The 14,677-nt window shown below is 36.8% G+C and overlaps 1 protein-coding gene across 1 annotated transcript in view; it reads right to left on the bottom strand.

Moving 5' to 3' along the window:
- HERC1 (HECT and RLD domain containing E3 ubiquitin protein ligase family member 1) overlaps nt 1-14,677 on the bottom strand; it is a 227,242-nt gene that overhangs the window by 48,489 nt on the left and 164,076 nt on the right. Inside the window, exons 42-53 of the mRNA XM_061180215.1 lie at nt 13,931-14,162; nt 12,786-12,910; nt 11,558-11,778; nt 10,329-10,597; nt 9,512-9,564; nt 8,620-8,820; nt 7,731-7,905; nt 4,210-4,480; nt 3,857-4,070; nt 2,453-2,658; nt 1,498-1,625; nt 651-778 (exon numbers count right to left, since the gene is read on the bottom strand). Of these exons, the coding sequence (XP_061036198.1) occupies nt 651-778; nt 1,498-1,625; nt 2,453-2,658; nt 3,857-4,070; nt 4,210-4,480; nt 7,731-7,905; nt 8,620-8,820; nt 9,512-9,564; nt 10,329-10,597; nt 11,558-11,778; nt 12,786-12,910; nt 13,931-14,162 (2,223 nt within the window). The remainder of the gene's footprint in view (nt 1-650; nt 779-1,497; nt 1,626-2,452; nt 2,659-3,856; nt 4,071-4,209; nt 4,481-7,730; nt 7,906-8,619; nt 8,821-9,511; nt 9,565-10,328; nt 10,598-11,557; nt 11,779-12,785; nt 12,911-13,930; nt 14,163-14,677) is intronic.

Below are 14,677 nucleotides of genomic sequence, written 5' to 3'. Positions count from 1 at the left end.
CTTTTCTGTAACTATTAATAGGACAAAAATGATAGCTTTATAGGAGAAAGAATAAAGGAAAATAATCAACATACAAATGTCAAACACTTAAGTCCTTTCCTAATAATTACTGAAAACCAAATTAACATACAAAATTTACCTATAGTTAAGGCTAGCTGTTCCTTCAAATATATGACATAGAACAGCTATTACCCAAACATGCAAAAGCAAACAAAAATGCTGGTAAGCCCAAGATTACAATAATAATTTTTACTTTCCAGAGAGGTATTATTAAAAATCAACAAGAGTTTGTCCCTGTGAAACAGATAAAATTAATAGAAATATTTCAGGTGATTCAAAAGAATACACAGCTAAAAATGCAGTGATTGCTACTTCTCCTCAAATCCTACTCTGAATGCTGAGTGGTACATAGAAAGAATTTTTAGTTTACAACTACCAGGTTAATTGAAACTCCTAGAAGGGAAAGTCAGGAAATGAACACTTTCTCTTTAATTTAAAGCATACTATTTATGCATAGATTTTCACAGTTGATGAATAGATTGTGAGATTCAAAGTGAAGGGAAGCCAATGTTTGGACTTAGAAGGCTAAGAGAAAGGCTTTTTTTTAAAAAGTAGCTTCAGTAGTTTACTAGTATTTATGTGACTCTTACCATTAACTTGCCAGATATTCACCATCTTTTCCAAAGCCCCAGCTAGGTATTTGCCACTGATACTCCAGGAAACAGGTGAGAAACTTGGATCACTAGGTGATCCCAGGCTTTCCTCAGCATCACCTTCCCTAGAATATAACAGATATGTATGGAATTCTAATCCCCATCATCACAAAGTAAACTAAATCCTAAACCTTAAAATAAGGGTTTTATATAGACTATAGTACATAAAGGCAGATCAAAAGCTTTTACATTTCAAAAGCCTGGCTAGCAGTATTTGACAATCACATAATTGCTAGTGTTTGTCATAACGTGAAAAATGTAGAATTACAAAAGAGTAATACTTAGACAATTCATCATTTAATGTAGTACATAATTTGTCAACAAAAATATTCTGATTCCATATGGGTTATACACATGGTTATTACTCAGAGCACACTGACTCTTGTTTGCCTAATAGCTAGGGAAGTTTTATAGCTAGCTATAAAAATATAAAAGATGCTACACTGTGCTACAGAAAAAATATCATTACCCTAATTCCTAAATAATCCTTGAAGAATGATGGAAAATTAGCCTACTGTTTTATAGAATTGAACACGTATAATGCTGGCATAGTAGACCTTGATTTAATTTTGAGTAAGTTGACAGATATTGACAGTTAGTATTTTTATTTTCTAAATTACTATCTTGCAAATTAGAAAAAAAAAAACACTGGAGACTGTTCTAAAAGAAAAAATTGTAAAAAATTTTAGTGACAATTTGAGTACACTAACACAACCAAGATGAAGCATGTTCAGGATTCTCTTATTTTTAAATGTTACCCAAGAGAACTAATGTCAATACTCACAATCTGTTGAACACACAGGTCTGTTGCAGTGAATACTGCTTCTTGGTGACATTCCACACCCGGATGGTGCCATCATTGCCACTTGTAGCCAAGAGTCCTTTTTTATTACACCAAACACAAGTCATTACCTAGAAAAGATAAAAAGTCCAGCAATATTTGAGCAAGTTTTAATTCAAATGATTCTATAATTTGAAAGAGTTCTATCAAATTAAAAGAAAAATCTACCATGAACTTGTAGAAGAAAAGTATCCATGTTATAAAACAACATGCATGGTCTCATTCTTTTCTAACTGGCTTGTAAATATACAACTATTTGAAGTATAGCTTTAAAGTACTATGCCCAAACTCATTTGAGTTATCTTAGACCTGTTCACAATCTTTACTAAACATGCTTATTTAATTAAAAAACATTTATTTAATTCAATAAAATAGAAATATTCAGCATGTTCTATAAAACTAATTACACAGACTAAGAAATGATTTTTAAATTGGTAAAATAGAGGTCAGTCTTCATTTCCTAAACTGCCCTTGTCACTGCTCAGGAGCCCAGTGGGTTAGGTTAAAACAGGGAGACCAATTGCTTCTTTTCTTGCATGTATAAACCCTCATCTTTTGTGAGGCTATTCCTTTGGTTTTCTTCTCATCCCCCATCTGACTTTCCCATTTGTATAATATTATGTCATATAGTATACAACATACACATGTAGAGAAAGGAGAGTTGGTAACTACCAGACAAATGACTGATAATTTAGCTTGTGTGTGTGTGTGTGTGTGTGTGTGTGTGTGTGTGTGTGTGTGTGTGTGTGTGTGTTTGAGTATGTAAGAGAGAGAGAGAGAGAGAGACACACACATACACACACCCATGATCTGAACTTTAAGCTCTTGGAGAAGAGGAGAAACTATTTTATCTTACATAAATAAGGTGATCGACACACTTGGGGGTCAAAATACATACTCTGTTTTGATGAGCCTCCAACTTGATAAAGGAGCATTTTCTGAGATCTCCTCCCATATCAGCGAGTGTTTGTGGAGTAGTTTGGTTGTCGCGGTCATGTGCAGCAAGAGTGCGCACAAGCTGTTGAGCAGCCCATTGCCTATGCTGTGAGGATAGCCTGGAGGAGAGGCAGCAGGCTGCCAGGGCGTTAGCCAGCTCCAGAGGGCCTACAGCAGAAGGATCATAGGAAGGATGGGCATACAATTGGGCAGTTAAACCTGCTTAAACAAAACAATGAAATGATGCCCAGGTGAGAGCTGGTGGTGGTGAACAAACAAAAATGGGTTAAACTATCTTTTAAGAATTAGCGCTTTTTCAAGCAATCATTTCACTAAGATATGTATACAAAGTATAAAGCATTTATCTCACATCAAATTCTATATTAAATCTGATTCAGTGCAAATGTACATTTATATACACTAATCAATAGTCTTTGCTCTAAGGATACACCGACTGAGAATGCAGCAGAAATCATTTTAAGGCCAGGGCAGAGGAAGCATGCCCTGAAGAATAAGAGTTTGGCTTTTGCTGCTCAAAAGTGATCTTAGGGACTTCCCTGGTGGCGCAGTGGTTAAGAATCCGCCTGCCAATGCAGGGGACATGGGTTCAAGCCCTGGTCCGGGAAGATCCCACATGCCATGGAGCAACTAAGTCCGTGCGCCACAACTACTGAGCTTGCACTCTAGAGCCCGCGAGCCACAACTACTGAGCCCGCGAGCCACAGCTACTGAAGGCCGTGCACCTAGAGCCCGTGCTCCGCAACAAGAGAAGCCACCGCAATGAGAAGCCCGTGCACCGCAACGAAGAGTAGCCCCCGCGTGCAGCAACTAGAGAAAGTCTGCGCAGCAACTAGAGAAAGTCTGCGTAGCAACGAAGACCCGGTCCAGCCAAAAATAAATAAATGAAAAATAAGTAAATTAAAAAAAAAAAGTGATCTTAATAGTCAGTCAAGGGAATGCATTGATAGATCCAAAAGCCCATCTCTCTTGGCCAAATGGTCCTGATGAAGAGAAGGGTAAATACTATGTTTAAGTAGTCCCTTCAAATTGTATCATCTTAAGACAAAGAAAAAAATAGCACTACTTTATATAAATTATATTTAGGATGCCTACCAGGATTATTATCTATGGTGACCCAAACCATAATCTAATAAAATAATCTAATCAAACCAAGACTAATTTGGTACATTTTCTAATATTTGTTTCCAGGCACAATGAAAAAGTATCCATGTACTTTTCTTATGATCTAACTTAATAAGTATACATGATGTTATGTAATTCATCACATACAACAATGCGAAAACATATTTTTTAAAACACATCAAATTGATTAGAAGACTGTATATTTAAATCGTATGAAACTTACCTTTCTTTTCAACTTCTGACTTATCATAATTAGGTCTCAGTTTGGCCCCTTTGTCTGCTAGTAATGCCACAAGGGCCTGAGTTACAACAAAATTTGGGGAGGTTACAAGCTTATTCTCTTCAGCAATTCCTCGGAGAAAGCTAGGTAGAAACTTTCGCTGAATTGGATCATCGACCGTGGTTAGATTTACCCCTGTTGCAGCAGAAATCAAGTTCTGAAGAGGCAATCAGAACAAACAGGTTTAATTTTTACATATAATTTTGGAACAAAAAGAAGATTTTATCTCAAAAGGTTCTTTAAGAATTGGCTGGAAATAAGCAATGCAATTAGAAAAGCACTGAAAACTATCCTACCTGTGTACACAACTGCACCAGGAGTTTTGCAGCACTAGGAGTGTTTGATGCTAGACATCCCACTGCTGTGCTCAGATAGGCCAGGCAAGAAATGGGCTTGTTGGCCTTGCTGTGCCCACCTCGTGAGCGTTCTGAAGTGCTTGCCATGGCGGAAGGGCTGGTGGAGAGGCCAGCTCTCCCTGCTGCAGCCAAGCACATTAATCGAACCAACGTTCGGATATCTGTAAGCCCCAGAGATTCAAGACCAGCAGCCAGGCTACAACTGGAACCACTGCCAGGAAAGGAAAACACTTTAGATGCATAAAGAAAATAAATTTAAGGGACCATCTGGAGCCCCACATATCATCCATAGCACCAACAACCAAAACAAAAGGCAAGCTGCACTATCACTAGTCATACATGTCCTTAGAGATGTCCAAAAATATTATGTAAGCTGGAAACTGTTATTGAAACTTTATTTTAATAAATATTGACATACTTAAGTATACCTGAATTACCAAAGTATAACTTACAGAAATGTTCACAAATCATGAATTTTCACAAACTGAACAAACCTATGTAACCATCTTCCAGATCAAGGAACAGAACATTACCAATACCCCAGAAGACTGCTTGGGCCCTTCTCAGTCTCTAGGCCCTCAAAAGTAACCGCTATTCCAACTTTTTAAGGCCATAAACCAGTTTTGCCTGTTTCTGAACTTCATATAAATAGAATAATAAAGTATGTATTCTCCTCTGTCTGGCTGCTTTTACTCAGCATTATGCTTGTAAGATTCATCCATGTTGTTGTATTACAGCAGCAGTTATTCATTTTCATTGACACAGAGGCATACTGTTGGAGATGTTCGGGTTCAGTTCCAGACCATCACAATAAAATGAATATTGCAATAAAGAAAGTCACACAAATATTTTTGGTTTCCCAGTGCATAAAAAAGTCATGTTTACACTACACTGTAGTCTGTTAAGTGTGCAACAGCATTAAGCCTAAAAGAACAATGTACAGGGACTTCCCTGGTGGTGCAGTGGTTAAGAATCCACCTGCCAATGCAGGGGACATGGATTTGAGCTCTGGTTCGGGAAGATCCCACAAGCCGTGGAGCAACTAAGCCCCTGTGCCACAACTACTGAGCTTGTGCTCTAGAGCCCGCGAGCCACAACTACTGAGCCCGCGTGCCACAACTACTGAAGCTCGCAAGCCTATAGTCCGTGCTCCGCAACGAGAAGCCACCGCAAGGAGAAGCTCGCGCACCGCAACGAAGAGTAGCCCCCGCTCGTCGCCAACTAGAGAAAGCCCACACGCAGCCAATGAAGACCCAACGCAGCCAAAAATAAATTAATTAATTAACTTATTTCAAAAAAAAAGAACAATGTACATACCTTAATTTAAAAATAATGTTAACCATCATCTGAGCCTTCAGAAATCTTTTTGTAATAGTAACATCAATGATCACAGATCACCATGACAAATATAATAATAATGGAAAAGCTTGAAATATTGCAAGAATTACTAAAATGTGACATAGAGACATGAAGTGAGCAAATGTTGTTGGAAAAATGGTGCCAATAGACTTGCTCAACACAGGGTTGCCACAAACCTTCAATTCGTAAACAAAAAAAAATGTAATATCTGCGAAGCACAATAAAGTGAAGAAGCACAATAAAAAAAGATATGCCCGTATAAATGAAATTAAGCACATTTATCCATACAGATGAGCATGGGGCTATTATGAATAGTACTGCTATAAATGTTCTTGCTTATGTCTTTGGGTGTACATATGTAAGCATTTCTGTTGGATATATACCCAGAAGTGTTTTTCTGGGTCATAGAGTATGCTAATATTCACCTTTAGTTGGTACTATCAAAGAGTCTTCCAAAGTAACTGTCCCAATTTATTTTCTCACCAACAGTGTATGAGAGTTCTAGGTGTTCCACACCGTCATGATCACTTTTTTCTCCCCAATTCTGATGGGTGTGTAGTAGTATCTCATGGGGTTTTCATTTTCATTTCTCTGAAGACTAACGACTGAACATCTCATTGTTCATGTTTATTGGCCATTTTGAGAGCCCCCTTTGTTATTATGTCCATTTTTCTTTTGGGTTGTCTGTCTTTCTCTTACTGGTTTATAAGAATTCTTTACATATTTTGTTGGTTATATGCATTGCTAAGATCATCTCCTATTCAGTGATTTTTTTTTTCCTTTAACTTTTTGCCTTTTTACTTCCTAAATGACTTGCTAAACAGAAGTTCTTTTTTAATGTAGTCCAATTTATCAATTGTTCTCCTTAAAGTGAATGTCTTTTGTGACTTGCTTAAGAAATCTCTGGTTGTTCCAAGATCAAGAATAAAATCTTCCTCTGTTATCTTACAGAAACTTTATTCATTTACGTTTCACATTTAGACCTAAGAGCCACTTGGAAATACTTGCTTTATATAGTTTGAGGTTGGGGCCAAGACTCATTTTTTTCCCTTAAGTGAATAAACCATCTGACCTAGCCCAAGTTACGGAAAAGACCACCCTTTCCTCATTGCTCTGTAATGTAAGCACTGTCATTAAATAAATGTTTATCTACACGTGTGAGTCAATTTCTGAACTTCATTTTCCACAGTCCGAACTGTCTATTCTTGAGCCAACCCCATACAGTCTCATCTAAATTTTTTTTTAAATATCCATTTTTTAAAAAAATTTGTTTATTTATTTTTGGCTGTGTTGGGTCTTCGTTGTGGCGCTCAGGCTTTCTCTCATTGCGGCGAGCGGGGGCTACTCTTCGTTGTGGTGCACGGGCTTCTCATTGCGGTGGCTTCTCGTGTTGCGGAGCACGGGCTCTAGGTGCACGGGCTTCAGTAGTTGCGGCATGCAGGCTCAGTAGTTGTGGCACACGGGCTTAGTTGCTCCGCAGCATGTGGGATCTTCCCGGACCAGGGCTCGAACCCGTGTCCCCTGCATTGGCAGGCGGATTCTTAACCACTGCGCCACCAGGGAAGTCCTCATCTAAACTTTGAGTTTTTCTTTCAGGGTCCTTCTGTCTTCATTGATTTACTGTTAAATACCCCTACTTAATCATTTCCTAAATGAATGTCTTTTAGGTATTCTTGGCTCTCTTCCCTTTTTTAACATTATGCTCCACAGTATGAGCATAGCAAGAGTCTCCACGATGGAATATACAGGCTGACTTAGCTACACAGTTGGTAAACTCTGCAGAAAAACTCACCCGACCTTTTATTTTTACCCTACACCAAATGGATCAACAGCCTTGGTTTCCCATTTCAGATAAAAAAACAAAATTTTCAGTTTACTCAGTTACTATAATGGCAATATTTTCTACCTAAAACGAGCTAAGCATTAACTGAATGACTGACTGACTGACTGACTGAATAATAATGATGACTATGTCTAACTTCTTTCATTCAACAGTAGCTATTCAAGTTTCTAAAACTTCTATCCTCCCAAACAATACCAGACTCCCATCTAATACATACTAGAAGCTAACTTAACATCTTTTGACACAGAATAACACTCACCTGACTGAGAGAAGAGACAGAGCTCTCATGACCATGGTTCTGGCCAGAAGAACCTGAGCAGCAGCAGTCACTCTCCTTAAAGCCACCACCCGGTCATGAGGGTTTGCTAAGGCAGCTGCCTGTTCACCTAATGTTATTCTCCCAGAGGAACTCTTTTCTACAGAGCCATGGCAACCTGAAAAAAATAACATTTTGCTTAGTTTATAAGAAGGTAAGAAAAAAAATAGCCAGACTACTGAAAAATTTTTCCATTCTACCTAGGTTCTAGGCTACCAGGAAATAAAGCAAATCAATGTGTTTTGCTCATCTGGAACTTTGTTATACAGAAAATTGCTTGGGAGAAATGGACATTTCTAAGTCAATAATCTATTATAGGAAAAATATGATTCTTAAATTTTTTTGGTTTTATTTATTTTTGCTCATGTATCACTTCTACTGATATTAACAAATATAGGAAAGATATAGTTTTTAAAATATGCTTTGAGTACACATAAAGGGCTGAGTCACCGGTACTGTCCCAATTCTTTATTTAGTATTCCATACAGCAAAAAGTTACCATACCCTTGCACCGAAATTAAAAAATACTGCAAAATAGTTTTTATTCATTTCCAGGTTTCTCTTAACACAAAGTTTAAAACAAACAAAAAAACCCCTATATTTTATAAATTTTCTTTTTATCACTTCAATATTTTATAAAAAGAAAATATCAAAAACTTAATATTATACTATACCTTCAAAACATTAGAATAACTGGCTAAAGATACTTGATGGGATAGGAAATGTTGAACCCTTATTATTATTAACCTTTACCTTATTATTATTTACCTTTCTAAGAAGCAAATTAATATAGACTCTATAAAATCCATGCCAGTCAGCATTTCAAGTTTACCTATTTGCATCAGAGTCTCTTCCATACTGTTGGTCGCTGTTACCATTGCTACTGATGCTCCCAATGGATCACTGTCAGGGAACTGAACTGGTTCTGGTACAATGCGGCGGTCGTTTAAACCAAGTGGTCCAGCGAGTAATTCAAACTCTTCTTCACCCGTTAGTTTTTCCTCTTCATCAACATCCAACATGTCCCAGTCTTCTGGAATTTAAATAAAGAAGTGTATGGTATGTGAATATAAACATGAAATAACTCTGCTGGCAATGGTTATTGTGAGATATGTCTAAATGCAGATGGACTGAAAGCCGAGCGCCTACAAAATGAACTACAGCACCATCTCCTGGGGACCCAACCAAACTGCACTCCTGAGTTATAGTGAGACTAAGGGAAAGGGAGACAGAGCAGTCAAATCCATTTAAACCAAAAGCACATGTTACAGTTGGTAATGGAGGTTTCAACTAATAAAAAATATTGTTATGGGGCCAACAAAAAGTTCTTGACCCTGTCCATAATCATTAGGAAATGAGTTACTTCAAATAAATGAATGCTCCAGATAAACTGATGCTCACTTCAATTTCTTATCTTTTACTTTCCTCAATTAGGATGGAAATTCAAAATGTACTACATACTTTCCCTACTTTGAAAAAATATGTATGCCACCAGAAATTAACATTCTGTGGCAAAACTAGTATTAGGACCCAGGTCTTTTTTGACTTTGACTTTTAAAACTAGGGCTGTTGCCACCAAACTATCTTGAACTTTTGGGGGGAAGTTTAAGTTAACATGTATGTAAATACAAACAAACACATGAAGGTAAGTTTTAGTAACAGATGTTAAGCAGAAGGTACATACAAAAATACATGTGAAATAAAGAAGCTCTCAAAACAACTACCTTCATACACACTGTCCTGCTTGCCAATTAGATCTGGAGCTTGTCCCTTGTACCTGCACCAAACACGAAGAACATTGTGTTTTTATATAAAACAGTTAGTGCCCCAAAGTGCAAATTATGTCATTAGGACATTTAAAAAAGTCATTAATAAAGCAACACAAAATTAAAAATTGTGTTTCATGTTATGGGCTGATGTAATAAAAACTATTGGTATGTAAGTGTTTACAAAATCAATGATTATTTTACCAAAATACTGGGGAGGTTTCTAGGTTACCTACATAAGTCTTTTAATCAAAACCTATTCCAGAACGCCTTAAAGACTTTAATAGTTGACAATAAGGGCAAAAACCCTACTCAATAGCAAATAGTTGCTATTCAAGGGTATAAAGAAGTAATATTTTCATGGAAGCTCATTTAATCTAAACAGTCTATATTTTTCATCAAGAAAAAAGACCTTAAGATGTCAAAAATATGGTGAGAAACACCAAAGAAAAAAATTGAACATAAGCCTCCTGAAGGTTAAAGCAAGGGTCCCACTCACAACATGACAACAAATTAAAGGTTAACCCAGTCAAACTCCAGTGAAGGACCTGAGGCCATACCACTGTTCCCAGACTACAGGCTCCCACCTCTGGCAGGAACTTGAATTCTTCCACCTCCCTCATCCTTGTCCCCAGTTCAGCAATCATAGGACTTTATAAAGGAAAGGTTAAAGGTTACTCCTCACATAAAAAAAGCTACAATTCCCATGTCTTAAAGAGAGATACTTTATATACTTCAATCAGAGGGTATGGATATCTATCCAATTTCAAGGTACCTTTCAGAACTTGTTGCCTTGGATTTGGTCTTCAGGGCTAAGTACTTTTCCCTGCAGCTGCCACATAGCAGGTAGTATGGATTTCCACTCCCACATTCACCACCGAACCAGCCATCCACATAGGAGCCATTGCTGCGATAGCCCTGGCGGTTTGCACTGCGCCCACAGCCTGGGTGATTTCTCTTCATGTGCTGATTGAAGCTGACGACACTGCACTCACACAGTTCACATACCACCACTTCTTCCCTGTCTTCAGACTCACAGACATGCTGCACAAAATAATTTCATATCAAATTATTAGTCAAGTTAACATGAAATTAAGAAGAGGTAAACAGATCATTTATTATGTTAAGTTAACAACTTTGTTTACATATGCTGCAATATTTGCAAGATGTTCATCAAGGCTATATAACAAAGTTCTTTCAAATCAAAATCCAGATCACACAGTCTGAAGGTGTTCTTTGCCCTTTCCTCACACTAATAAGTGACAATAAAAGTGACTATCCTACTGAGAAAAAAGTTATTAATAAAAATGACAATCTGCCCCATCTCAAACGATTTAAAATCCCTCCAATGAAAACTACTTTCATCTGATCATAACATGCATATCTATTTTCTGAATTTCTGAGAAGTCATTTGGATTCATTTATCTTATTAACATAATATGGTATATGCTCTTTCCTACAGAACTTATACCTGTGAACTTCTCAGTTTCCCTGCTACAAAAAGTGTAATGCTAAACAATGTAAACATACAAACCCATCATGTACCCTGCCCTTGGATGGAGGCATTTACAAGATCTAGGTGGCACTGGTTCCTAGAATGAGGCACTACAGTGATTAAATAGAACCTATAAAGAAGAAGAGCATGCATTCAGATAGCAAGGTAAGCACAGTAGCCATGTTAAACACCCAGCAGAGCTGACTGGGACCTGATACCTATTTTGTAATCTACCTTTGATATCAGAAATCAAATTATCACAGCACGGCTCTATTCATCTAGTCTGGGGAGAGAAGCAATAAAATCGCACAGAGAAAGCAACAAGAGAGACTTTTTCTTACTAGTTTGTAGGTATCAAAGTAACCTCAAGTGTTAAAGCCCCAAACTTTAGGATGAGATGTCAGACTTTTCAGAGTTTTACAACTCTAGGAAATGCTGTTATTAGTAAGCTGTATGAACAGGAGGGCAGGAAAATAAGTCAGAGCAGCCCCCGCTGCAGTCACACACACCCAGGTAGGCCAATCCAGTACCTCTGGGATCCACATTCCCAGAATATCGTTGTCACTGGTCAGGTCTTGTCCAAACATAGCTTCCATCGCTTCATCATCAAGATCAATTTCCAATTCCTCATCTAAATTAAAGTCATACAATGCCCCTGGGTCTTGTTGCAAAGATATTCCTTCTCTCCGACTTTGATTCCTATGGGCCTGCACAGAGCGGTATAACCCCGCTCAGAACAAAACAAGAAAGGCATTTTATTTGCACGTATAAAATAATTCTGAGTATTTTGCCAGTTCTTGACTGCCATACAATGCAGGTGAGAGCCTACCTCAGCTGACTTATTGGATTCCAAACCATAAACATAAAACTTTACCTAACATATGTCTTTCCTCTTCCGTGAAATGGGGATAATAGTATTCATACCTTGCAGAGCTGCTGACAGGTTTAAATAAGATAATCTATGTAAAATATTTCATAATGTCTGTTATATAGAACACTCAATAAATATGGGCTGTTATTATCCTTTTAGTTTTTTTTTTTTTTTGTCAGTCGCTTTCATTATATATTAAATACACATCCTATATGTTCTAGGACAGTCTCAATTTTTCTGTTCCCATAAATTACTGAATCATTATTTACGTTTTAATAGTTCAAAGATTAAACTCTGTTTTGACAAATAACATATTCTAGATTTTAGTTTGGAAAATATATTACCTATAATTTAAACTTCACATGCCCAGAACATAATCTTAAAAATATTTACTAAGGTAATGAAAAAATATATTTTTGCTTATCTGGGCCTTACCTAGTAGTGAAGCCCTAAAATTCACAAAGTACATCAGAAAAGCCAGTGCCTGCTTTGGCACAGTGCTCTTCTAGCTCCTTCTCACCAGTGATGTCTTAAACATGCATCTTCACTTCTTAAATTATAAGTATTTTGAGGGCAGAGAGAGCATTTATGAAATTTCTCAATATTTACAAGTGACCAGTATAGCCTTCTGCACCCAGAGGGAACTTAAAAATAAATCTATGAATGTATGCTGTGATTTAAATTATGTAAAATTATATAAATGCATAGAAAGTAATATGCAAATAGTTGCTCTTTTAATGTGGAGGTACTGAATACTTAGTATCATTAGTTTACATCTTCTTTAATGTTGCTTTTACATTTACTTTAAAATATAAAGAAACTATATAATACTTTCACCAAGAGAAGGATGTGAAACATATACTTACCTGCTCTTGCTAGCAATGTTCGAGCAGCTAAATCAAACTTGTGCCTTCTTGTAACTGCTGAGCGACCCCTAGCGGGTGGTCCACTTCCAGAAGCTGCATTCTCTACATGATCCAGATTATCAGGGCTAAAAGAGCAAGTTTGAAAGCAACACACATTTTTAAAAATCATCATGAACAGAAAGCACAGGTGCAAGCTTGCTTGTAGTACTTTTTCCTCCAAATATTATCGAGAACAAAATATGGTTTGAAACATATCTTTTGTGTCTGGCTTATAAATATGTCATATTGCCCTGAGCAATAATTTTATCTGGTTTTGAAATAAACCAACAATGAAATTACGCTTAATGCAAGTTTAAATTCAAATGAGGTCAATGGCCTTAACTAAATCCTAAAGGATTAAATACTTAAAAATTGAAACGATTGGGAATCCTTGCCTTGGAAAAACAGATATTTCAAAATAAGTTATGAAAATATGCACTGAGCTTGTCAGAAAAAGTCTGCATATTAATATAAGACACAAGCCCCCCATATAACTTCATGAGCTAAAATGAAACGAAGATTTAAAGTCATAAGAAGTGCTGAAGGGGGAGGATTTTAGAAAGAATTATAGAATATTTTATTACATTTCTTTTTAGGCTAGGCATTATCAGAGAATTCATTTCACAACTTTAAAAAGGGGTGTATTGTACTGGATATTAAAAACTAAAGAAGAAATGAAAATATAAACCCATATTAAGAGACAGAAAAGATTTAAAAGTCCATTTCTATTGAATGCATTACTTTAAATTAATTTATATTAAAATGAACATTCTAGTTTATATCTCTTATATAAAATTATTTTATCAACATGTTTACTTTATTTCAGAATAAACTTATTTTAATTTTTAGTTCCTTCTTTTCAGCAATTTTATATTAAAATTATTTCCTTATTTTCATAAAAACATCATTCAAGTCAAAACCTGTCATGTCATTCTGTTAAGGGTGCTTCACAGAAACATAAGCTTGTAACTGAAATGTCCACCTTTTCATCTCTCTCTAGTTATCAACCTTATATACCATTAGAAGCATCTATGAAGGGACATAACGGGGTTCTTGGGGTACCATTTATAACACATGGAACAGAAATATGGAAATTGGACTTTCACCTTTCACTAAAGCCTTCCTCCATTTCAGCAGCATCAGCTGATGGTATGTCTCCTGGTGACTGCAAATAGCAGGGATCATTTGACTTCCCACCACTGCCTACAACTGCGGCTCCGTGCCTTGAGTCGGCTGTGCTGCCTGACTGGGGCTCCTCCTCATCCTCATGCCCAGGGTGCTCTATCATCCACATGGCAAGGACAGTGATGTTCTGGGCATCAGCCTCTCCTCGAGCACCTGAACAGGGGGAAAAAAAGGTCGAATACTGACTTTGGGCAAAATAATTAGTTATTCATGCTATCAGTTTAAGACTGTCTGCTATGCTGCCACTGTAATTGAATCTTGTGTTAAAAATCTTACCAACCTTTATGGCCTCTTAAAAAACATACTGCCTTTAATAAAGATGGTACTTCTCATAACTGCATATAATGATACATAAAAAGTTATAGTAAGAAAAAGAAATAAAAGGAATACAAATTGGAAAAGAAGTAAAGCTGTCACTGTTTGCAGATGACATGATACTATACATAGAAAATCCTAAAGACGCCACCAGAAAACTACTAGAACTAATCAATGAATTTGGTAAGGTTGCAAGATACAAAATTAATGCACAGAAATCTCTTGCATTCCTATACACTAACAATGAAAGATCAGAAAGAGATATTAAGGAAACAATCCCATTTACCATCACAGCAAAAAGAATAAAATAACTAGGAATAAACCTACCTAAGGAGGCAAAAGACCTGTACTCA

The sequence above is a fragment of the Eubalaena glacialis genome, chromosome 2, assembly GCF_028564815.1.
Source record: "Eubalaena glacialis isolate mEubGla1 chromosome 2, mEubGla1.1.hap2.+ XY, whole genome shotgun sequence".
NCBI lineage: Eukaryota > Metazoa > Chordata > Mammalia > Artiodactyla > Balaenidae > Eubalaena > Eubalaena glacialis.
Note: the sequence above shows the minus strand (reverse complement) of the source record. Positions and strands in the feature narration are given on the sequence as shown.